This window comes from Phyllobates terribilis, unplaced genomic scaffold, assembly GCF_046119375.1.
Source record: "Phyllobates terribilis strain yellow unplaced genomic scaffold, ASM4611937v1 Scaffold_1__5_contigs__length_1240528914, whole genome shotgun sequence".
Classification (NCBI taxonomy): domain Eukaryota; kingdom Metazoa; phylum Chordata; class Amphibia; order Anura; family Dendrobatidae; genus Phyllobates; species Phyllobates terribilis.
In genome coordinates, this window is record NW_027362761.1 from 168,158,247 (window position 1) to 168,184,971 (window position 26,725).

At 46.0% G+C, this 26,725-nt stretch overlaps 1 protein-coding gene across 1 annotated transcript in view; it reads right to left on the reverse strand.

Moving 5' to 3' along the window:
• LOC141166145 (doublesex- and mab-3-related transcription factor 1-like) overlaps window positions 1-26,725 on the reverse strand; it is a 531,682-nt gene that overhangs the window by 231,584 nt on the left and 273,373 nt on the right. Inside the window, exon 4 of the mRNA XM_073652547.1 lies at window positions 14,781-14,946. Within this exon, the coding sequence (XP_073508648.1) occupies window positions 14,781-14,946 (166 nt within the window). The remainder of the gene's footprint in view (window positions 1-14,780; window positions 14,947-26,725) is intronic.

Consider the following 26,725-nt stretch of genomic DNA (forward strand, 5'->3'; position numbering starts at 1 on the left):
CAACTTTCCTTAGTACTGTAGGTGGTGTTGTTCCTCCTAGAAGTGTATCAATAAATTAACAACTGGCTGTTACCAGTTGAGGGTGTGTCCCTACACACTGACACTGTCCAAACAGGGATGACTGTATCGAACCAACTGTGTAGGAACACACATATTTGACAAGGAGAGTAATGACACATAATTATTAGTGATGAGCGAGTATGTTCTGTTAACCCTTTGGGCAAGCATGCTCGGGTACTCGCCGAGTATCTTTAGCGTGCTTGGCCGTTATGTTTTAGTAACTTTGTGCACATGATTTGCGACTGTTTGACAGCTTTAATACATGTGAGGAATGCCTAAGAAACAGACATTCCTCACATGTATTAAAGATGTCAAACAGTCACAAATCATGAGCACGGCGTGACTCAAACATAACACCCAAGCACGCTGAAGATACTCGGAAAACTCGAGAAACGAGCAAGCTTTCTCATCACTAATAATATTATCAATTTATTTGTCAACTTTTAGGAGGAATACAAGAGGAAAACATGCAGAGTGCTATGAAAACATGATTGGAATTGTTGTTTATGGGAACTACAAGTATTTATTTTACTAATCTCAGGAGAGCTGGTAAGGTCCTCTTTCAGGGCCCTACAAAAAAATGTAAAAACAAGTGCTGATCGACAATCTAAAAGAGAACTCAGAAGAAGAGTGGGGGAACATCAATGTGATATTGCCCTGAAAAGGGACACCCCCCTGGCAAGGCATGTGAACAACGTGCATCCTAATGACATGGATATGATACGATTTATGGGAATTGATAAAGTGATTGCCCCACCAAGAGGGGGTGATTGGGATAAGCTGATTCTCCAAAGGGAGACCAAGTGGATTTTTAGGTTGCAGACAATGGCCCCTCACGGCCTAAATGAACAGTTGTCTTATAGGTCTTTTCTATGAGTGCAGGGTGAGCTAGGGTGAGGAGAGTAGGGACAGCCGCCGCTGAGTGGGGGCGCCACTTGCGCAGGTTTTAGGGTGCCAACCTGCACTGACAGGTAGGGACAGTCCTAATTAGTTTATTAATAGGGCTTTGTAGTCCCCCGCGCTATTTCTCCTCCCCTCTATGTATTCATTTGTTATATTTGGGTTTTTGATCAATATCTATTCCTGCTATTTATGCCCTATCATCCACTCTCCTCCCTCTCTTCCTTCCCCCCTTCCCCTCTCCCCCCTCCCTTTTCTTTGGAGGTGCAGTCCTCCCTAGTTCCCTCCCTATTTTTACACTTTTTACACTTCTTAAACTGTTTGACCTCAACTTTCTCCCCTTTTTGGGCATTATGTGTGCTCGTTTTGCTTCTGCCTCAGTACCACTGGTCTGACTTGACCTGTGAAATATCTCCGGTCTATTGACCATTGGGGCATGCTGTACGTGGTTATTGTATACTGCGCAGCATATGGTATGTGGCCGGAGTAGTGTCCTATACTGTTTCTTTTCGGACACTCCTCCTGGCTGGGGTGATTTTGGGTGGGCGTTTTGCTACCACCCACCGCAGTGTGCTACGTGTGGGCACATTGTGTTCATTCCCCCTACTCGTTGTCTCCTGGTCTGCGCGCCAGCTTCCTTTAGGACACGCGCATCGGATGTGACGTTTGCGCGTCACGGCCGACACTTACGTTTCACATACCGGACGTCAGTTCGCCGGAACCGGAAGTGACTCGCTCGCGTGTCAGCGTGGGCATATTCAAAAGGAGGACTTATTTGTTTGATATTTGCGCTGTCTAATGGATAAGCTGAGCGATTAATGCCAGCTTTTATACTGTATGACACCCTCTTCTCCCCTGATGATTAGCTGAGGCAATGAAACGCGTTGGGAGCGGTGTGCTGTGTGGTGCTGGAGGCTGAAAAGGTCTGGATGCCCCACCACATGGAGCTGTCTTAAAGCCAGAGAGCAAGAACTGACATTATATTTGGTGAGGTCATTCCATTAGTATATATATAAGGTTTAAATGCTCACCATAATCAGTTTAAATGTATTAAGGTTCCTATGTGATGAGACATGATATGCTGAGACATTGTCTTGAGAGCTCCACCAATTTCTGCCATTATCTGTGTTATGTTACGGGTAGACTATGTTGGTATTACATATGCTCGTATTCCTGGACATAATGAGTTATTGATTAATATGGTTACTCACTACCACAGACAGGCATATACTTGTTTTTAGGTCCTTGTGACTGGTGTATCACTTTTTATTCAGTTGTAATAAATGTTAAGTTTTAACTTTCTGTAGTACTACACTTGCTTTAATACCTACATGTGAGGAATGCCTAAGAAACAGGCATTCCTCACATGTATTAAAGATGTCAAACAGTCACAAATCATGAGCACGGCGTGACTCAAACATAACACCCAAGCACGCTGAAGATACTCGGAAAACTCAAGAAACGAGCAAGCTTTCTCATCACTAATAATATTATCAATTTATTTGTCAACTTTTAGGAGGAATAAAAGAGGAAAACATGCAGAGTGTATGAAAACATGATTGGAATTGTTGTTTATGGGAACTACAAGTATTTATTTTACTAATCTCAGGAGAGCTGGTAAGGTCCTCTTTCAGGGCCCTACAAAAAAATGTAAAAACAAGTGCTGATCGACAATATAATAAGTAATTAAAGGAAACCTGTCTCCAAGAAAATGCAATATGCGGGCACCATGCTATTGAGCAGAGGGATCTAAGCTGATTGATATTTAGTTTTGTGATATGTTTGGAATTTTCGGTTCAGGGTTCGGTCCTAACAGTGACAGACAGCTATCTCTCTATGCACACTTATACAAAAAAAAAAAGATGTCAGTCACTGACAGGACCACCCACTGGACCCAAAATCCCAGAAAGAGCAGAGGTGTAAATGATGCAAACCAGGGGCGGACCTACCGCCCGTGCAGCCGGTTCATTGAACGGGGGCCCCCGAGGGAGAGGGGGCCCCTCCAGCCTCTAGCAGGGCCGCAATCAGGGCATGACTGCCCTGACTCCAGCATGGGGCCCGGCCGGTCGGGGCCCCCTCGCAGGGACATCTCCGGTCATGTGAAGGCGCCAGCACAATACTTACCCCTCCCCGTGCCTCCGCAGCGTCTTCTGCGTCCTCTGACTGTGACGTCTCAGGTCAGAGGGCGCGGTGATGTGTTTACACCACGCTCGCTCTCTCCTGACCTGCCACAGTGCAGAGCGGAAAGACGCGCACAACGCTGGAGTCCGGAGCAGCGCCAGCAGCTGGTAAGAAGTGAGGTGAGTATTGGATTTTTTTTTTTTTTTCATGTATGGGGGCATGGGTCATTATATGGTAACATAGTAACATAGTAACATAGTTTGTAAAGCCGAATAAAGACTTGCGTCCATCAAGTTCGACCTGTTAGTTCTGTAATTGCTAAAGTTGATCCAGAGGAGGGCAAAAATCCCAAATGATTTGGCCAATCTTCACCTGAGGAAAAATTCCCTCCCGACTCTGAAACCAGCAGTCAGAATAAATCCCTGTATCAACCTACTATTTTATTTTATTTTTAAGTATATGCTGAAATCTGCCTGGTATCTAGAAATGCATCCAGTCCCCGCTTGAACTGGTGTAGTGAATCCGACATTACCGTCTCCTCACTCAGTGAATTCCATATTCTCACTGCTCTTACCATAAAGAACCCCTTCCTATGCTGGTGCTGAAACCTTTTCTCTTCCAGTCTTAGTGAGTGCCCTCTTGTTACCGTAATATCCCTCCTTTTGAACAAATCCCGGGCAAGATCTCTATACTGTCCTCTAACATATTTGTACACATTTATTATGTCCCCCCTCAACCTTCTCTTTTCCAGGCTGAATAGTCCTAGTTTTGCCAACCTCTCTGGGTATTGCAGTCCCTCCATTCCCCTTATTAATTTTGTTGCCCTCCTTTGTACCTTTTCAAGCTCATTTATATCCTTTCTATATATTGGGGCCCATAACTGAGCACAGTATTCCAAGTGTGGTCTGACCAGTGCTTTGTACAGTGGAAGAACAATGTTCTCATCCTTTGCAGCTATACCTCTTCTGATACATCCCATTACCCTGTTTGCCCTTACAGCAGCGGCCTGACTTTGGGCACTCCAATTTAGTTTGCTATCAATCAAGATGCCCAAGTCCTTCTCCATCTCTGAATTCCCCAATGATTTCCCATTCAGTGAGTACTGGTGACTTCCATTTTTCCTTCCCATATGTATGACCTTACATTTCTCCTCGTTAAACCTCATTTGCCATTTAATGCTCCACCTACCCAGCTTATCCAAATCCCTCTGTAGGTCTACACTGTCCTCTTTTGTATTAATTGTTTTACATAACTTTGTGTCATCTGCAAATATTGATATTTTACTATTTATCCCGTTGACTATGTCGTTAATAAAGATATTAAATAACATTGGGCCTAGTACAGACCCCTGTGGTACCCCACTAGTGACGCTTACCCAATCTGAGTATATTCCATTTATAACCACCCTCTGCCTTCTATCCTTTAGCCAGTTAGCTACCCACTTGCAGACATTTTCCCCCAGCCCCATCATTCTCATTTTGTATACCAACCTATTATGTGGCACGCTATCGAACACTTTTGAGAAGTCGAGATACACGACATCCACTGGTTCCCCCTGATCTACTCGAGAGCTAACCTCCTCGTAGAAGTCAATCAGGTTTGTTTGGCAGGAGCGATTCCTCATGAATCCATGTTGGTTCGGGATTAAAAGATTATTAGCATCAAGATGCTCCGTAATTGCCTCTTTAATGAAGCTTTCAAAAATTTTGCCCACAACGGACGTCAGACTCACCGGCCGATAGTTTCCGGTGTCACTTTTTGCTCCCTTTTTGAATATTGGCACTACATTCGCCTGTCGCCAATCAAGTGGCACAGACCCAGTCTCAACAGAGTCCTTAAATATAAGATATAACGGTCTGTCTATCACATTACTTAGTTCCCTTAGTATCCGTGGGTGTATGCCATCAGGTCCTGGTGATTTGTTTATTTTAATGTTACTGAGGCGTTTCTGTACCCCAGCTTGGGTTAGATTTGTCATACTTAGTGGAGGATTAAGTTTGTCACTTCTCATTTCTCCTGTTATTTCGATTTCCTTTGTGAAAGTTGTCGAAAAAAAATTATTTAATAGATTAGCTTTATCCTCATCTTTCTCTATGATTTTGCCTTCCTCACTTTTTATCGGTCCAATATTATCCGATTTAATCCTTTTACTATTTATATACGTAAAGAACAGTTTGGGATTTGATCTACTTTCCCTAGCAATACGTCTCTCTGTTTCCTCCTTCGCTATTTTTATTTGTTTTTTACAGGTTCTCGTTTTTTCCTTGTAACACATTAGTGCTTCCTTACTGTTTTCCTGTTTTAATCTCTTGAATGCCTCTTTTTTGCTATTTAACGCCCCTTTTACGTTCTTGTTCAACCATATTGGTTTCCTCTTATTTCTGGCCCTTTTATTCCCATACGGTATATACCTCTTGCACTAAGTATTCAGAATTCTTTTGAAGGTTTCCCATTTACTATACGTATTCCTTTGATTAAGAACTTTGTCCCAGTCAATAAGTTGAAGGCTTTCTTTCAGCTGATCAAACTTCGCCCTCCTAAAGTTTAATGTTTTTGTTGTTCCCTTATTGATAACCCTACTGAAGGGCATTTTGAAGTCGATAATATTATGGTCGCTATTACCTAGGTGCCCCCCTATCTGTACCTCAGTTATTCTATCAGGCCTATTAGTCAATATTAAGTCCAACACGGCCTTCCCTCTCGTTGGTTCCTGCACTAGTTGGGAGAGATAATTATCCTTAATATTTGTCAAGAACCTTTTTCCTTTCTGAGATCTACAGGTTTCTGTTTCCCAGTCAATATCCGGGTAGTTGAAATCCCCCATTACAATCACTTCATTATGTTTTGCTACTTTGTCTATTTGTCCTAATAGCAGATTCTCATTCTCCTCTGTTATATTTGGTGGCTTATAGCAGACCCCCAGTAATATTTTATTATTATTTTTAGTTCCCTCTATCTCTACCCACATGGACTCGACCCCCTCTTCTCCCTCTCCTATATCTTCCCTTAGTCTGGGTTTTAGACATGACTTTACATATAAGCAGACTCCTCCACCTTTCCCCTGTTTCCGGTCCCTTCTAAATAAACTATAATCTAATAAATTTACCGCCCAGTCGTAGCTATCGTCTAGCCAAGTCTCTGTTATACCTACGATGTCATACCTCTCCTCCGATATAAGCGCCTGCAGCTCATCCGCCTTATTGGTCAGGCTTCTTGCGTTGGTCAGCATGCAAGATAAAACTTTGGGGTTATTTAGCATCCTATTCTTCTCTAACGATCTAACTGTACTATCCCCACCCCCCTCTCCACCCTCATTATATTCACTTCTCCCCTTCCCCCTTGTTTGCCTCACATCCCACCTATTTCCTTGGTTTCCCCCCCGTCTCTAGTTTAAAAACTCCTCCAACCTGTTAGCCATCTTCTTCCCTAGCACCGCTGCACCCTCCCCATTGAGGTGCAGCCCGTCCCTACGGTAGAGCCTGTAGCCGACCGCGAAGTCGGCCCAGTTCTCCATGAACCCAGACCCTTCTGCCTTGCACCAACTCTTTAGCCACTTATTCACCTCCCTAACTTCCCGTTGGCGCTCCTGTGTGGCTCGCGGGATTGGTAGTATTTCTGAGAAAACTACCTTGGAGGTCCTTGCCCTAAGATTCCTACCTAGGTCCCTGAAATCATTTTTAAGGACCCTCCATCTACCACTCACTTTGTCATTGGTGCCGATGTGGACCATGACTGCTGGGTCTTCGCCAGCCCCACCCAGTAACCTGTCAACCCGATCCGCGATGTGCCGGACTCGAGCGCCAGGGAGGCAGCACACCGTTCGGCGATCCCGGTCTTTGTGACAGATTGCCCTGTCTGTCCCCCTAATAATAGAGTCACCCACTACCAGAACCTGTCTTGCCTGCCCTACACTTCCCCCCTCCCCCTCATTACTGGAGCATACACTCCCCCGGCGGTCAGAGGATCTGTCGTGCTCCAATAATGCCGGTTCTGAACCAGCCTTCCTATACTTCTTCCCTCTATCCCTCCTAACTGTTATCCAGCTCCCTGCCTGTTCAGCCTGCACTTCCCCTCTATGCTCCACCCCCAGTATTGACCCATTGAGTGTCTGCTCGGTGAGTAGCAAACTCCGTTCCATGTTGTCGATGCTCCTCAGTATCGCTATCTGAGCACTTAGATCCAGAATTTGGGCTTCCAAGTGCACGATATGCTCACATCTCTCGCAGCAGTATGGATCCTCGAGCGGTTGCTCACGGAATGCATACATTGCGCAAGATGTACACTGCACGGCTCCGGCCAACATGGACGTCATTCTAAATATGGGGATACAGTCAGTATATATATACAAGTACAAAACACAATTATTTATATATAGGTGTATGGACGGGGATCAATTAGGGATGTGCAAGTGTATCAATTAGATATCGGCGGGGGATCAGTTAAGTATCAAGTATGGACGGGGGAATCAGATAAGTAGGTCAGGTGGATTAATTAAGTAAAAAGTAAAGTAAAAAAAGAATGAAATACAGTCAGCAATTCAGTCCTAAGTCCTCCCTTCCAAACTCCCTGAATCCAAAGTCACTGAAAAACAAGTCACACACTTACTTTCGTTCGCACTTACGCTCCGGACACACGCAGCTCGTTCACACTTGCAAACTAAGAGATTTAAAGAGGTTTTTTTTTTTTTTTCTTCCTTTTCCAGCAATGTACCCTTCACCTCAATGCACTTCCAAAGGTAGGGGGGGTAGGGGGGGTGACATCCTGCATGGGGCATTATATGGGGGGGGTGACATCCTGCATGGGGGATTATATGGGGGGGTGACATCCTGCATGGGGCATTATATGGGGGTTTGTGACATCCTGCATGGGGCATTATATGGGGGGTGTGACATCCTACATGGGGCATTATATGGGGGGGTGACATTCTGCATGGGGCATTATAAGGGGGAGAGGTGACATCCTGCATGGGGCATTATATGGGGGGAGAGGTAACATCCTGCATGGGGCATTATATGGAGGGGTGACATACTGCATGGGACATTATAAGAGGGGGAGGGGGAATTGACATCCTGCATGGGGCATTATATGGAGGTGGGGGGGTGTGTGTGACATCCTGCATGGGGGTCAGTATGCTGTATGGTGCGTTATATGGGGATCAGTATTCTGTATGGAGCGTTATATGGGGGTCAGTATTCTGTATGGAGCAATTTATGGGGGCCAGTGTTCTGTATGCTGTGTTATATGGGGACCAGTATCCTGTATGGAGCGTTATATGGGGACCAGTATCCTGTATGGAGCATTATATGGGGACCAGTATCCTGTATGGAGCATTATCAGGGGGTCAGTATCCTGTATGGAGCATTATAGAATTGTAGAATTTACAATAGGTATCGCTCATGTAATGGGGCATTATAAGGGGGGAACAGCCTGCATGGAGCGTTATATGGGGGCCAATATTCCATATGGAGCGTTATATGGGTCAGTATTCTGTATGGAGCGTTACATGGGGGACAGTATTCTGTATGGAGCGTTATATGGGCGCCAGTATTCTGTATGCAGTGTTATTTGTGGACCAGTATCCTGTATGGAGCGTTATATGGGGACCAGTATCCTGTATGGAGCATTATATGGGGACCAGTATCCTGTATGGAGCATTATAAGGGGGTCAGTATCCTGTATGGAGCATATAAGGGGGTCAGTATCCTGTATGGAGCATTATAAGGGGGTCAGTATCCTGTATGGAGCATTATATGGTGCCCATAATACTGTATGGAGGACTATACTGTCCGGTCTGCACTGTGCGCTGTGAGGATTCGCCGGTTTCTGAGCTATTGTAGAATTTACAGTAGATATCGCTCATGTAATGTAGTAAGTGAAATCTTTGGCCTTGTACTATATATATATATTTCTCTGTGGTATCTGTGCATCATGAATCATGGTATGTGTTAAAGGGGCCACTGAAACTCTGTCGCCCAGGGCCCACAAAAACCTGGAGCCGGCCCTGGGAGTAAGTATAACAAGTTTTATTTTTTTTAAATACAATTAATTAACTAGGAGTGGGGGGAATCAGAGATGCACGGGGGGACTTGAGATGCACGGGGGGAGGCCCTTCATGCCCCCTATGAAGGGCAGGGGGGGGCCCCCAAAAAATTCTTGCACAGGGGCCCACTACAGTCTGTGTCCGCCCCTGATGCAAACACAGGTTACACTGAATCTTTTCTCACAAAACTATATATCAATCTACTCATCTCCCTCTGCTCTATAACATGCTGCCTGCAGACTGGACAGCATTCTCATGGTGACAGCTTCCCATTAAAGCATTGTCCATTCCCCCACTGTTTCTTTTAAAACCAGACCCAGCCTATACTCACCTACTGCTCTTATATACTGCTGCTCAGGAGCACTACTTATTTCTTCCTTATCCAGTAGGGGCGGCATTTAACTGCTGCAGGTCTAATTTTAAAAAAATTGCCTGGACAAGCCATTTAACGCTTAAAAAGTATGCAGATATGTGTAGCAATAATCATGTTTTCCATTACTTCATTCACTTGTTATTTTTCTTTCCACCATTTCTGCAATTGTCTTAACTAGAAGACGCCTGTTCACTTCACGTAAAAGGCAATAATCCAGGTCCACCAAGGTTTATCACCGAAAACTGCACTGTGTGAATGTATGGCAGCATGAACATGGGCTTTTGCTGAAAAATTTGTGTGATATAGTGACAAAATCTGCTTGATAAGTACAAGTGACAAATCCACAACTCATACACGTGTGCACTTAACCTTTTAGCGATCAGTTGGCAAATGGATATTTCTACAAAGGTAAGAAAAGCTATGTAACATTTCTCACAAGTTCCTATTAACCCTCAGGCTGGGATCAGATGAGGGCATGAAAAACTATCCGACTTTCATCTAGGAAACTCTGAGGGCTCTCCTCCCTACTTAACTGTAGCAGCCATTTAGAAGCAACAGCGCCCTTCTCCCATCTAGACACAGTAAACTCACTATAAAAAAAGGTGTTTGATTGGGTTTAGGTCAGGGCTCTATTGAGAACCACTAGAGTTTCTCCACACCAAACTTTAAAACTATGGTCCTGATTCATGAAGACTGGAGTATTACACGTCAGTCTTGAAGAACAGTACACAGGCTGAAGTATTGCACGTCAGTCTTGATGAACAGTACACATGCAGTGTGAGACGCGCTAAATGAATTTAAAGGAGTATAAATCTTAATGAGTTTGGCGCATTTTTCAACTGGCTTGCGCCGCTTCAAAATTTGTACTGCAGTACAATATACGCCACTCCACTTCATCCTCCACCTACTTTTCAAGAGGTTGGCAGACCCAGCCAGGCCTGGGGAAAAAAAACTTTTGAGCAGTTTTATGCCAGAATTCTGGCGAAAATGTTTTGACGTGACCCCTTCGTGTTTACGGACCTCATTTTGTGCTCAAAGGTACAGTCATGATGGAATAGAAAAGAGTTTATCAAACTGCTTCATGTGCTGTACCTTGACTTGCTGAACTGCAGCAAATAATAGCCAATTTTGCCAAATGTTTTCTTTGACCACAAGGCACACTACAACCCCCAAACATCACATGAAAACCCAGTCTTATATTTTAAGTGATTGTTAAATTACACATTTTTTCTTTACGGGTATATCATATTGGATGCGCCATTTCTGGGGCGGCTGATGGCTGGTGTTTCTAGCCTGGGAGGGTGCCAATATTCATGGCACCCTTCCTGGGCTCTTAATATCAGCCCCCAGCTGTCTGCCTAGCCTTTGCTAGCCATTAAAAAAGGGGGGACCCCACGTTATTTTTTTTAGGGTCCCCCATTTTAATAGCTAGTAAAGGCTAGATATTCAGCTGGGGGCTGATATTAGTAGCCTGGGAAGCTCCGTGGGTATTACCCCCTTCCCAGGCTTCAAACATATGCCCCAGCCATCTGCTTAACCTCCGCTAGAGACTAAAATTACGGGGAACCCCACACCAATTTTTTTTTTTAATAAATTCTTTATTTTAACACTAAATGACAAGTACAGTAATCAACACTATCACTGTACTTATTATATATATGACTGACATGTTTCTATCTATCTAATCTATGTGTGATGCTCTATTCTTTCTGTTCTAAATTGTCGGGTACCGATGATGAATTGCTGGCCGGCTTTTTTAAAGAGACGGGTGCATGAAAACACTATTATTTTTTTATGATAAATCCTTTATTTTAACACTAAATGACAAGTACAGTAACCAACACTGTCACTATACTTATGTGACTGACATGTTTCTATCTATCTAATCTATGTGTGATGCTCTATTTTTTCTGTTCTAAATTGTTGGGTTCCGGTGTATGCCGCTGCTGAATTGCCGGCTTTTCATGTTTCACTGTGAGCACTGTTCCCATCGATTTGGGCAACCACTGTAATGCCACAACCACCATGGCTGCGTCATTACAATGAGTGGCAGACAATCCCTGCGTGATTGGTGCTCTAAAGAGCGCCAAACATCCAGGACGGGGACCCGAGCATCTCGAAAGTACGCGGCGAGCTCCGAGCATCTCGAGTACTGAGATGCTCGGGCGAGTACCGAGCAGTGGCGAGCATGCTCGCTCATCACTACTAGGCATGTGTAGACTACTATAAGGCTAGCAGCTGTTGAAGATCCCAGTTTTACAACACAAGAAGCACTCGATTTTAATCGCTAGACATGGCAATTTCATTACATGCAGCACTGGACAGAGACAGAAAGCAAGCAGGATTTGTAATACGTTATCCTCCATAAGGTATGTGTTTACCTGATATATGCCTCAGTATATAAAGTATATTGCCCTACACAATGTGAGCTTGTGAATCATAATAACATTTCCAATCTCTGAATCCCAGGTTAAGAAAATGAAGAGGGGAGCATCTAATGAACAGATCAAGATAAATCATGAGGAAAAGAAGGATGTAGAAAAAGAAGTTAACTTTCCTAGATAGAAAAAAGACACAAAACAAAACATAAGAGGGAAAAAATAAGTATCCCCATCTAACAGCCAAATTCCTACATAACTCAATCTGGACATCTCATCTGGTGTGAACTGCACTCATTCCTAGTGTAAACCCCACCGCGCTCCGCAATGATATACTGTAATGTCACATCGCAATCTGGATTTACTATAAAGGGCTGTGACGAGTTTCAGAGCAGTAAACATTGCAGCGAGGTGTATTTCACACTGAGCTGGTTTTTATGAAAAACACTTCACCGCCCGGCTCCGGCGGCCCCAATGATGAATGGAGAAAGATGCGTGACAAGCTTCATCATTGTTTGTAAATCTTAACTGTTCCTGCTCACTAACTCTGCAGGCAATTTTCAAAGACAGCGGCCGACAGAAGGACAGCATAGCTCCCCTGAAGGTTATTCCACTCACGCCTGCCTTATTTCCCTGACGAGAAGACAATTGTGCAATAGCTAATCATGGAGGGGTCCTAAAATTAAAGACTAAATTAATTTATCTTTGCTAAATGGCAAGGTTAGGGTTATCGTCCACCGTGGCAAAGCTGAAGTAAACAATCGATTCACCACAACTTAAGGCCCCGTCACACTAAGCGAGATCGCTAGCGAGATTGCTGCTGAGTCACAAGTTTGGTGGCGCAACAGTGACCTCAGTAGCGATCTCGCTACGTTTGACACTTAGCAGCGACCAGGCCCCTGCTGTGAGATCGCTGGTCGTGTCGGTATGGTCTGGACATTTCTTTGATCGTTGAGGCCCCGCTGGGTAGCATGCATCGGTGTGTTTGACACCTTACCAACGACCTTGTTGACTACTCAGACACAGAAACACATAGGCGTGCATCGTTATACAGATCGTTATGGGTCGCCGCATCGTTGCTGCGTCGTTGGGAAGATCTGACTGTTTGACATCTCACCAGCGACCACAAAGCGACGCAGCAACGATCCCTGACAAGTCGTATCGTTGTCGGGATCGCTGTAGCTTCGCTTAGTGTGACGGGGCCTTTAAACTGGACAAGGAAGGGTATGCTTTCTTTTACCAGTAAAATTGGTTAAAGGAATTTTTCTTGGAAGAAAAAAAATTAATAAAGGGTCTAGCAAATAAACAGACTAAATATGAAGGAAAATTCACCCTACAGAAAGATGCCTCAACTCTGACCTACAAAATTATCCCAATTCATCCATTTATCTCTGCTCATTGTGTCCTGTAGTGGAGCCTCTTATTCCAATGTACGGGCAGAAAACAAAACTCCAGAATTAATGGATGCAGATGTCTTGTACACTATGCTTATCATCAATAATGGTATATGTTACAATCTGTATTTATCGTCTTGCTTGTTCTTTGCGCTCTCTGACCAATTTTTTAACATTCAACCTATGAATCTTTCAAGAAATTCTGCATGTAACAGTGTGCTCCCATCTTCTGTCAGATACAGATCCACTCCATGGCCCGGGTAAGATGCACCAAATTCATCATGAATTTGCTGAATCTTTCAGCTGCTGTATGCCAGTATAAGAAATCAGAGACTGGAGTGCATTTCTACTGTAAATTACACAGATTTTGTGCCATAAATTATGATGAAATTGTCAGGCACACTCTGCCACACCTTCTTCTGCTAAAATTCACACACTTTTCAAAAATTTGTCTGCACTAGTGGAAAAAGGCAGAAAGTCACAAGACTGTTCAGCAACTCCAGATTTCTGGAAAAAAACAGTTTGATGAACTGGGGCTTATCACTTTAGAAAGCCTTCTGTGGTGTATGTAATGAGTGAGAATTATTGCTGCTGGTCACAAAAAAGCACCTCATTCTGTTCCTTGTCCCATGCAGCGAGCTTGTAGTGCTTTCTATGCAGCAGTGATGCTCTGCACATTCGTAGCATGGGAAGTAGATTTATTTACTACAGCTCTTATCCCCTGCATGGATAGGTAGGAAATTAACTTTGGGTTAATCAGTTTCTATTGCTTTTCAAGATCTCTGCTTGTTTTCATTGAATGGCATTTACATTCAGAGGCTAAACATTTGCCCCGCTCATGTGATGATAGCTAGAGTTTTTCATTGTAGCAAACCATGCGCCTGTGTGATCATCCACCAATGTTGTCTTCCATTTAGGTCCTGGCCTTTTCAAGTTCCCAAGCTCACCAGTGTGCTGCTTTTTTTTGAAGAATGTACCAAACTATTGATCTGGCCACTGATGACATTTCTGCTACCTCTCTGATGCATTTCTTCTTTTTTTCAGCCTAATGATGGTCTGTTTCTCTTCCATTGAGAGTAAATTTGTCCACATGTTGTGGGTTCAAAGCAAGAGCTTCCAAATGTAAATACCATACCTGGAATCAGCTCCATACCTTTTACCTACTTAATTAATGATGGGTTAACGAGGGAATAGCCCATTAAGAGCTTTTGAGATAATTGTCCAATTACTTTTGGTCCCTTAAAAAGAGACAGCTGTAATTCCTAAACCCTTACCCCAATTAGGATGTGAATATCCTCAAATTAAGCTAAGAGTCTGCATTTTAAGCCCATATTGATTATACAACTGTATCTTGAATATGCTTTGGTAAAAATGTTTATTAGCTAATGTAAAATAGTAAGAATTACCATATAAGTTAACTGTGCAAAGGATCTGGAAATCATTACAGTGGCACTAGGAAAAATACAAACACTGCACATGGTCAGTAAAATTTCATGCAACACAACGAGACTTACCACTTCCTTTCACCTCAGGGTAGGATAGGTTTTCCTCAAAACTAAAGATGGGTGGGACACAAGCAGTTGTGGCCATAGTCTGCCCAATGTATGGTGGGTAGTAAGAGTGCATCCTGTATTGGGAGCCTGTGTTGTGTCCTGGAAGACGGTTATCATTTCTTTTCATCTACAAAAAGAGAAAACACTAAGTTGATAGTTGGTAAGTAAAAAACTGATAATGCACAAAATAGCAAAGATGAAGCCTTAGGCCACGTTCACATGTTCAGTATTTGGTCAGTATTTTACATCAGTATTTGTAAGCCAAAACCAGGAGTGGGTGGAAAATGCAGACGTGATGCACATGTTTCTGTTATACTTTTCATCTGATTGTTCCATTTCTGGTATTGGCTTACAAATACTGATGTAAAATACTGATCAAATACTGAATATGCGACCTTAAGATGCCAACACTGCAAATAAGAGTCAGTTAAATGCTCGTACTGCTGACAGCTATCTCTCATCAAGCATGCATCAGATGGTCGACAGGTCCCACTACATTCAGCAGTTTAGCTGACTTTAGTGTGTGGGCAATGGAATTGGTGATCATTTGACTTTTTAATTTAATAATATAGTAGTGCATGGACTACACTTCAGGTCAGAATCCAAATATGCAAACAAAAAACCTTGCCAAACATCAAAAGTACTAAATGTAGAAAAAAAAAAGTTTCTCGAAAAAGTGCAATTAGAATCCATACAAACTGGGTCAGAAGATTCTCACAGGCTGACACATTTTACGTACACTCAATGATTTTGATGTTCAACAAGTTTTATTTTTCTGCTTGCATAATGTACAGGCATCACCTGCTATAGACATGAAAGCTACTAGCAGCCACATTTCTCCTGCAGAAGCTGCTGCAGGATCAACCTTACTATTAGGCTATATTCACATAGGAGGCAAATCTGCTGCAAACTATGAATGCAAATCCTTAACTGAATCTTACAAGTCCGCTACAAGCCTGCACGTGGTTTAGATCCATTGAAATTTAATATAAGTATTCCAATGGTTTTCAGCACAGAACCTGCACTAAAGAATAAACTGTGTAGACTGTCCTCACTCTCTCACTGGCAGGGTCCTCTCTCCTCCTGTACCAGTTGGCGACTCGTTTTTGTACAAGATTATTGTAATTGTTTTTGCTATGTATACCTCCTTTTTCACATGTAAAGCGCCATGGAATAAATCTCACTATAATAATTAATAATAATAATCTTATTTTTTTTCTGCAGCATGTCAATGGAATATAAAATATCCATTTATATGTATTGTTTGGGAATGTTTGGATTCTGTCAAGATATAGAAACAGAATCCACAACTTACTGTATAAAAATGACCAAACATGGCACAAGTGAATTTGCTATCATGTCCTCCATTATTGGTTTTGTCCACCAGCAACATAGACCAAAAGAGGTATAACCAATGGTCTTGTTGCTGGCATCTAACTCTAAATCAATAACAAAATGAATACAGATCCTCCAGTTTAAAACCCTGTTGAATCATTTTGGAGAAAACATTTTTCATATTCAAATCCAAATGAGGTGCTTGGTGGCTGTGCTCCAAAACACTCTTCCTCCAACAGGTTCCATAGCTACCTCATGTCAATCAATGCAGCCAGGGGAACAGAAAGGAGAAACTGTGGGAGGAAGGGTGCTTTGGACCGTACAGCCCCACCCTCAGTACTCTTATTTGCATATGAACATAAGTATGTTTTCCCCGAGTTTTTAAAATTTAAGGTATGTCTAATCGTTCTTCAAGGTCCCCGTGACGAACTTGGATATTGATTTGATACCGAGTTTCTTCCTGATATTCTACCTGTAAAAAGGACCTATCAATTTTTTTAAATTAATGATTACAAATTATGATTATTTGTAAGAGTAAATTTACAGGTATAATAGGTTATTTTTTTATTTTTTTTCTTCAGCCATTGAGAGCTGCCATTTGTATTTGCTTGTGTGCAATGTGTCACAGCACAAAACTTAAAGGGAATCTGTCAGCAGGTTTTTGCTATATAATCTGAAGACAGCATGAGGTAGGGGTTAAACACAGATTTCAGTGATGCCTCTCTTATCAAGCTCTGAGGTTTTGTTTGCTTGCAATGATTGTTTTAGCACAAGGAGCTTATCATTGCTGTGACTTAGCGCTGGTCTGACACGCCTCTTCCTGTGATAGGCAGCTCACTGTCTATGGACATTGTATATACAGAGCTTGGGGTGGGCGGGGTTAGCTTTCTCAGCTCAGCTTCATTGCTAAATCTAAAAACTCTGATTGTATGAGAACGGCTGCAACCAGTAGTCTAAGTGATGCCTCATTGGATTCAGGGTCTCTTTGTCTACATCAGGCTGCTCTCAGATGAGATAGCAAAAAACTGCTGACAGATTCCCTTTAAACACAGCAAATGCAAGAGTATTTGACCCAGCCCTATCTCATATTCCGTGGCTGCAACAGCTGTGTACACTCCCTGCCATGTGTACATCTGTAAGTGGAGCCTGGAGCCATTTTTTTGTAGATTGAACTGTAATTTACCTCTGCCATCAGTATCTAATGGTGTTTGGCATTACAGGCATTGTCAGCCGCAAACGCACAGAGGAACAAACAGGGTAAGCACCAGCGATTTCATTGATTCTCAACAACTATTTGGGCAGACAAGGGTTGCGACAGTAAGAACAGGTGGGGCACTAGGGTCACTGGTCTTCAGTGACCCTGTCCACACATCAATATCACAGTGTAGTCACCAACAAAATGGCTCTGCATTGTGATCCTAAACTTCTTCCTCCTCCCCTCCTTCAGCAAATACCCAGAAGGGGAGGAGTGACATCAGACTCATGCGATCAGCTTCTGTGCACAATTTCAGCAGTCATAATGCTAGCTAGCATTATAATCAGTTTTGATGACAAATGTTTGCAGCCGTTTCACCTAGTGATTAAAAGTAGAAAATACCATTTTTTGTATTTTCTGGAATGAAAAAAATATCTAAAAATAAAAGTTTTGAAGCGAATCTGTCTCCAGGACAGAGACCTTAAATTCCCGCGATGTCTCACTTGCATGTCAGCATGGTGTATTTTTCATAAAATTGCCATTTTCTCTGCTGCAGATAACCCCGCGCAACCCACTGATTGACACCTAGTCAGTAGTGATAATCTGTTAATAAAACACTGATTTTATGGAACTATATAAGCAGCCTATTAAGTAACACATAACTGGAATCAGGGTCTCTGCACTTACATCTGTTGAGCTCAGGTGATGGGGAGGACTCGGCGCCCGGGCCTTGTTGGTAGTTTCAGGAGATGTCGCGGCTGTCGGCTCCCGGGCCCGTACTCTGGGCCTCTCTTTTAAAAGGGAGGATAATTAGATAAAAGTTCTTGATGCCACCTGTGGTGTCTGGTGAGGATCACCAGTGCTGTGGCAGCCCACTGAGGCCCGTGTTAAGGTAGCTTGGGTGGTATAGCTCCCCACAGGTGGAGCTAGGCCTCAGGGCAACGTAGGAGAAGGGATGCAGGACAGGTGGGACCCAGATGGGTCAGAGCAAGAATGGGGACAGACACGATAGTCACTTCAGTACCTTTTACTGATGGAAGTTCAGGCACATTCCGGAGCACTGTAGGGTGAAGGGTGCCTATCAGGATCCTCCCCAGTGAGCGGGTATAGGTCCTCCTGTTTCTTGCCTCTGTGTAGTAAGTTTCTGACCTGCCTGAAGCTAGGCTTAACTTTATCTCTGTCCTGCACTGGGCGACTTTGTGGTAGGGCCTTCTCTTGGAGTACGCGCTCCCAGCTTGCGGGGCCTCCGTGACTCCTGGCTCTGGTATGTATCAGTTCTTGGGTGATCCTGGGACCTGAAGTCTTCCAGGGGTCTCCGGTTGTCTCTACAGGGGGATATACCGGTGTCCGGTATATGTTTTCTGGGGTGAGCTTGAACAGCTCCTCTGCCCCCAATGCTACTCACTCCTCTAGCCTTCAGCCTCGCTCGAGGCCCTCACTAGGCTACACACACTAGCGGCAGCTTGCCTCCTTCACCGCTCTTATGGCATCGGCACACCTTAAGCTCAGTAACCTGAGCTACTTAGGTCTGACTAGAAAACTGACTGAGCTCGACTCTGCATTCAGACCTGCATTTGCTGAACTCTCCAGAGGAACTAACTGCCTAGCTCCACCTTCCCTATTTATATCCCTAACGGGCTCCCTCTGGTGGTCTGAGGTGGAAGGTGGAGGTGTGTGTATGCTATGAGGGCCTCTTGTGGAGGAATCCGTTCATGCACCCCTCTAGGATCTGTGGCACTCAAGCGCAGCAGGGGCGCCACATTCCCCCCTAGCAAAGCTCAGCACTCCCGGGCTGAATTACATTTTATAACAACAATAATAACAATCTTCCCTTTATGGGAGGCACTTGCTTAAATGTTACATAATAAACATTATAAATAACAAATATATACATTCCAATAAGCAACCCCAGAATTTAAGTCTCTTTTGGTGAGGTTCCCTGGTAGGATGTCCATCTCACGGGGAATAGTACTTAGTAGCTTGAGTGACCTGTCCCAAACCCTCAACGTAGGCCCTGAGGTGGCTGCAGGGCATGGAGATCCTGAGTTGGACCTCCAATAGGGCCACTCCAGACAGGTTTTTCCTCTGAGGTCACCTAAGGGGGGGGCACTCCAGGAAGTGCAATTATTTACAAAGAAAAGTCTTTGGGCTGCACATAGTCCTCAGCCACAGAGCTCTTAGGTGCCCATACGGGCAATGGGAAGTAATTAGGTAAAGTGTCCATATCACTTGAATTGTCCATTATAAGCAGAACACAAGTTAATACATAAATATATGAAAATACACAATACTATGCAATATTATACAATACAATTCTATATACTACCCCAGGGGTAACTATCTACACTTGTCAGAAGTTTAACTATTTTACTCAGTGTATCTGACAGGGATCTGACCTTTGGTACTACGTATGGACCTGCGTGGTACTGGAATGCGTGAGGCACTAGTACTTGCACTACCTTCCATTCTATCAGTACTAGGTGTAGAGGGGCTGCTAGACTGCCTTGGCCTCTCTACGGGACTGGCAAGTTTACCATTAGCTGGGCCTTCTTGCTCTGCTCCAGTCGGAGATCCTTCTTCCCGGGACTCTTCTTGAGCAGGCTCTTCTGGGGTACCTACAGGTTCTTCTTGCTGTGGGTAGAAGGTGATTACAGGTATGATTACTGCTCCTCCTAGTTGAGGTCAATCTGCCGGGAAATCTCCTAAGTCAGTGTGTATTACTGCTTCTTTAGGCTCCTCCGGTTTGGTGAGAGGCACTTCTTCTTGGGACTTTAGCAGATCTGGACACAACTTCAGATGGTCCCTGGATACTGTTGCAGTCGTTCTTCCTCTGTCTCTACTAATTAGCCAGGTTTTCCTATTATCAAATCTTGAATTCCACACAGTGTAGGGTTCTCTCTCCCACTGGTCATCAAGTTTGTGGTTTCTCCATTTCCTTTTTAGCACTACTTCTCCTGGTGTGAAGGGTTCTGCGGGCGCACTTTTGTTGTAGTGGGCCTCCTGCTTGTCCCTCACCCGAGTGAGACTGTCTTCGACACAGGCCTGTACTCTTCTGTACTGCTCCTGTCTGGTCGTGTCCCAGTCCTCAGTGGTCACATCCGCTTCAGGTTCTACAACACCAAGCTCCAGGTCCATGGGAAGCTTTCCTGGTCTTGCCCGCATGAGATATGCCAGAGTGCAATTGTTGGAACTTACTGGTATGTGATTGTACAGATCTACTAGGTCAGGTAGTAGGTCTGGCCACTGATTTCTCTCCTCAAGTGGTATGGTCTTTAGCAGGTCGATGATGATGTTATTCATCTTTTCACAGAAGCCCTTGGTTTGTGAGTGGTACGGTGTAGTTCTTATCTTCTTACACCTGTAGAGATGGCAGAACTCCTTGAAAAATCAGCCTCAAAGGCCGGGCCTTGGTCCGTCAGCACCTGCTCAGGGTATCCGTGGGGTCTGCATAAACACGCCTGGAACGTTTTTGCTGCCATCTCTGCCATCAGGTCTTTGACGGGGGCGACCGCCAGGAACCTGGAGTAGTGATCCACCATGGTCAGGGCATAGGAGTACCCTGATCTGCTGGGTGACACCTTGACATGGTCCAGGGCCACGATCTCCAGGGGTCGAGTCATCTTGATGGGTTGCAGGGTGCCTTCTGGCTGCTGTAGTCTTTTCTTCTGAGGCTACAGGGTCCACAGTTTCGGCACCACCGCTCAATGGAGCTGCGCATTCCTACCCAGTAGAATCGACACTTCAGCAGGGTCTCTAGCTTCTTCCAGCCAAAGTGCCCTGCCTGATCGTGGTAGGCCTCCAACACCATTTGGATGTCTGTCTTGGGGACCACTATCTGCCATATCATCTCATTCCACAGCTGCTTGGCTTGGAGAGACGCTTCCTTCTCCAGGGAGGAACCTTCTTGGGTTATCAGCTCTTTAATACGGCTGACAACCGGGTCACTGTCCTGGGTCTCCTTCCAGCTGTGGTGAGGCAGGGGGTTTAACGTCTTCCCACGCTGCCTCCTGGAGGCTCGTTGCTCGTGTATCATCCCATTTCAGTGAAAGGCAGGTAGCTCAATCTCCTCCAGGTCATCCACTTTTCTTCTGTGTCTGACTGGTGAGGCATCCTGGACAGGGCATCGGCGTTGGTGTTCTTGTGGCCCGCCCGGTATTTAATTGTGAATTGATAGTTTGACTGCCGAGCCATTCATCGTTGCTCCAGGGCTCCTAGCTTGGCTGTTTTAAGATGAGTCAAGGGGTTGTTATCAGTGAAGGGAGTGAACTTACCGGAGGCTAGATAGTGCTTGAACCTTTCAGTGATGGCCCAGACCAAGGCCAGTAACTCCAACTTGAAGCTGCTGTAGTTCTCTGGATTCCTCTCAGCCGGGCGGAGCTTCCTACTTGCGTATGCAATCACTTTCTCTTGGCCATTCTGCTTCTGACTTAGGACAGCTCCCAGCCCATCGCTGCTGGCATCAGTATACAACAGGAACGGTTGGCTGTAGTCAGGGTAGGCTAGGATCTCGTCACCTGTCAGGATCTCCATCATCTCCTGAAATGACTCGGCTTGCTCCTTACCCCAGTGGAACGGGGGATTTCTGCCTTTGGGGGACTGTCCTATCAGGAGGTGTTGCAGAGGGGCTTCTTTCTTAGTGTAGTCTTTTACAAACCTCCGGTAGTATCCTACTAGTCCCAGGAACTGACGCACCTCCTTTAGGTTTTTCGGCTCCGGCCACTTCTGGATGGCAGTGACCTTCTCCGGGGCTGGTGCTACCCCTTCTGGGCTGACAATGTGCCCCAGGTACTGTACCTTTCTCTTGAGCAGGTGGCACTTTGAGGGCTTCAGCTTCATCCCATACCGGGACAGTGACTCAAATACCTCTGCCAGGTGCTTCAAGTGGTCCTCATACGTTTTGGAGTACACTATCACGTCATCCAGGTATAGTAACACAGTCTCGAAGTTGCGGTGTCCCAGGCAGCACTCCATCAATCTCTGGAACGTCCCGGTGGCATTGCAGAGTCCAAACGGCATACTGTTGAACTTGCAGAGTCCCATCGGAGTGGTAAAGGCCGTCAGGCCGTCTTCTCCCGATCCTCCTCAGCCACAGCTACTTGCCAGTACCCACTAGTGAGGTCAAGGGAGGAAAAGTAATTTGCAGACTTTAAGGCAGCCAGGGATTCCTCAATACATGGTAAAGGGTATGCATCTTTATGAGTAATGCGATTTACTTGTCAGTAATCTACACACATTCTCATGCTTCCATCCTTTTTCCTGACTACAACTAGGCGAGCTACCCAGGGACTACAACTATCCCTTACTACCCCTGCCTTCTTCATGTCGTGTAACATCTCCTTGGCCTTCTGGTAGTGTGCTGGTGGTATAGGCCTGTAACGTTCTTTGATGGGTGGATGGTCACCTGTGAGCATATGGTGTTGAACCCCCTTAATCCTCCCAAAGTCAAGTGAGTGCATACTGAACACCTGCGCGTATTCCTGAACCACCCAGTTTACACCCTGCTTCTGATGGGCTGGAGTGGTGTCTGTCCCAACATGGAGCTGTTGACACCAATCCTCCACCCGGGTTGCAGGGTAATTATCCTCCACTTAATCTGGTGAGGTTAAGGACTTCACCGTGTGAATGGAGTTGTTATTTACAGCATGTAACTTGGCAACAGTGGCATAGCGTGGTAGTCTGACCTCATATTCCCCATAGTTGAGAAGACGGACGGGCACCCTCCTATTGCGTACATCCACTACCCCTCTGGCAGTTAAGAGTGTAGGTCTGTGCTCGGAGCTAATGGGGTCTGTGTCACCCTGGCCTGGATACCACAAGTATAATAAAGCTGTGTCTGAGAGCAAGGGGGAGGTTCTCTGGTCAGGGAAACATTAGCATGCAATACCTCCTGTCTTAGGCCAGTAGGGGGAGCAGGCTGCCCCTATAAAAGCTGGAACTGGGGGCAGGGTTAGAGAGAACTGGACGACCTGTCTCAGCACTGAGAAGTGTCCAGAGCAGAGAGGGACAGCTGTATTGCATCCTAAGAGGAAGTGTGGCAGAAGGAGAGCCACAAGCCAGAGACAAGAGGCAAAGTGAGCCTGTCTTGGCAGACAAAGAACACAATTTACCAGACTTTGGTGTCTGAGGCTGGGAGGATTCCACATCCCACAGCAGATAACCAGTCCGCAGGGGACTGTATGTTCCTTGGCCTAAGAAACCTGGAGGCTCTGCCACAACAGAAGGGACCAGTAAAGCCGTACCAGGCCGGGAGCAGAAAGGAATCCACGTCGCAGGCCATACAGGCAAGAATACACGGAGAGCTCGGAAACATGGGCTGTTACCCTATAAGGAGGAGATAGGCAGAAGGAGGGCAGAAAAGCACGGTAGACCTACACCCTCACCCTGACCAGGGCCAATTTCCCAATTGCTCTTAGACATCCAGGTCCCCTACTAGCCGGGACTGTTTGTGGGTCAGTTTACCTGCTCTAGTAAAGACCCTGGACTGCAACCTGTTGTCTGTGTGCTCCTTGCTCCTCCAGCACTATCAGCACTGGGACTCTCACCACCATCACTCCCACAATCCACTACACTGCCCTGGGGCTGCACTCTTCCCGTGGGGAGTCACACCACCTCAGCTGCATACACCATCAACCCCAGCGGTCTGCCCTGCAGCGGCGGTTCCTAATGACCGCAAATCCACGGATGGCGTAGTCGGACGTTATCAACGGCACTTAGCAGACTACCACTGGCCTGACCACCCTGAGCCACGGAACCGGGTTGCCACTACTACCCCCATCGTTCCCCTATTGCCCGGATCCTAGTGCCCCACGGCCCAGGGGGCGAGTCAGCTTTGGCGTAGTCGGCAGGATAGTAACCAACCCGCCACAAACGGGTATTGCGTGCGTGAAAAAGACTGTACACGTACCTGAAGAAGAGATTTCCCGCCATCCGGAGCCGTTTCCCGCCATTTTCAGCCGTCTCCCGCCATCTTCTGTCGGTTCCCGCCATCTTCAGCCTTTTCCCCGCCATCGGACGCCACATGGGAAGAAGAGGGGCGTGGACATCCAAACCGCGTGAGACCCGAAGCTCCGCCCCATGCACCGACGCTGCGCAAGGTCCTGGATGGGAGAGAGAGCGACGCTGACGTCACCAGGATGCGACGCAAGGTTCTCGTCCGGAGCAGCATCAGCGGAGCCACGGCCTACAGAAGAGGATCGTCGGAAGGTAGGCCGCGCTTAACTAGGGGGGAGGAAGATGTCGGACACAGAGGCGCCCACTACCACCAGCGCAGCCGCAGCAGCGGTGATGCCCTTTTCCCTGCCCTACATCCCTGGAGCAGCCTGGCTGCCTAAGTACTCAGGGGAGCCTCATGCCCTGACTGATTTTAAGGAAAGGCTGTACAGTTTGTTCCAAGTCTACCCCCTGACAGAGGAACAGAAGGTTAGCATACTAACAGGGCAGTTAACTGGCGCAGCCCAAAGGGAGGTAAAGTCATGGCCCACTGAGGAGAAAAGAACTGTGAAGGGTATTCTGGCCCGGCTGCGGGGTACCTTTGACACACGTACCTCCGCTGAAATGAAAATGAGGTTCTATGGATGTAAGCAGCGGGCACAGGACAGCATCAGAGACTATGCCCTAAATTTGCAGGAAGCCTTGAGGGCCATCCAACAAGCTGACCCTGGCAGCGTGCAGGATATGGATAAGCTACTAACAGAACAGTTTATAGAAGGTCTGCTGTCTAGCGCCCACAGGACCCAGCTGCGCCTCATGTTCTTTCAGAACCCTGATCTGACCTTTGCCCAATTTAAGGACAGGGCCATAAGGGTGCTCCGTGAACCTGCAACAAGTGGCGCTATAAACCCCCGGCATCCTGCTCTCACCTACAACCAGGAGGCGGCGCCCTCCCCTATGTACTCTGTGGGGGCTGATGCACAGGCCCTGAACCAAGCCCCATCGAAAGATCTGCACCACCAAGTCCAGGAGCTGACCAGGAGCGTTGCGGCATTGACCAGGACCGTCCAGGCATTACAAGTGGACCTGTCAAGACCCATCGAGCTGGCTTCAAGTTCGGAGGATGTCCCGTGGCGTCGACAGAGGAGGATCCCGTCATTCCGAGGGAGGCCCACAGACCACTACGCAGAGAATGGACAGCCCATTTGCCGTCGATGCAACCACCCCGGACACATTTCCAGGTACTGTAATTTAAACGGGTCCAACCTGGGGCAGAGGGCCAACCCCCAGGCATAAGATCACCAGGCCCTTACAATTGGCGTAATAAGTACGTTGGGGGGCGCCTGGTTTTACCCGTGGTGCTGGACGGTATCCCCATGAGTGCCTTGCTGGATACTGGGTCGCAAGTAACCACTAACCCTTATGTACTTTTTAAGCAGTATTGGACTGATGCTGATATCACACGGTATCCAGACAGTAACTTGAGCCTCATCGTCAGTAATGGCTTACCCGTGCCACAGATGGGGTTCAAGGAGATGACCATTAAGATTGGTAAAGTTGAACTGCCAGCACAGGGAGTAATTATTGTGGACATTGACCGTCGTGAAAGTCACCCTAAAATAACTGTGGGTACTAACGTGATTGAAAATTGTCTTTCAGAGGTAATTGTAATTCTACAACAGGTGGCGATGAATGCTATTTCCAGCCAACAGAGAGTCCTCAACAAGGAGATAAAAGCCCTGATGAGATGGCAGCAGGTAGAACTGTCTGGTGGTGAGATCGGTAGCGTAAGACTGAGTGACCCATTCCCCATTTCCATGCCTCCCAAAAGTGAAATGATGATCTGTTGTCGGACTGCAATCGGGCTGAGAGGTAGAGACTACCAAGCCATGGTAGAACCCGTGTACTCAGACAGCAGGCCCACCATTTTGACAGCTCGGGGGGTGGTTGATGTCCGCCATGGGAGGGTGCCCGTTCGGATTCTCAACATTGGGGAGAGGGAGGTACACTTACCCAGGTACGCTACACTCGCCAAACTGTTGTCGAACACAAAGCTATCAGGGCCGTGGAACTCTTGCCTCCATCTCCACAGGCGGAGGGTAATGGCTCCCAGAAACAAAAGGAGGACTGGTGCCAGAAACTCCATGTGGGTGCTGACTCCACTCCCCTGCACCAAAAACAAGGAGTCTACCGGGTGGTACAGGAGTACGAGAGAGTATTTAGTAAGCACCCGCTAGACTTCGGCAGAGTAAAAGGGATAGAACACCATATCCCCACAGGGAGCCACCCACCAATAAAAGAGAGACACAGGCCTGTACCCCCTGCACATTATCAGAACGCCAAGGGTATGCTGCGGGAAATGAAAGAAGCTGGGGTCATTAGAGATAGCTGTAGCCCCTGGGCAGCCCCCCCGGTTCTGGTAAATAAGAAAGACGGCACCATGAGA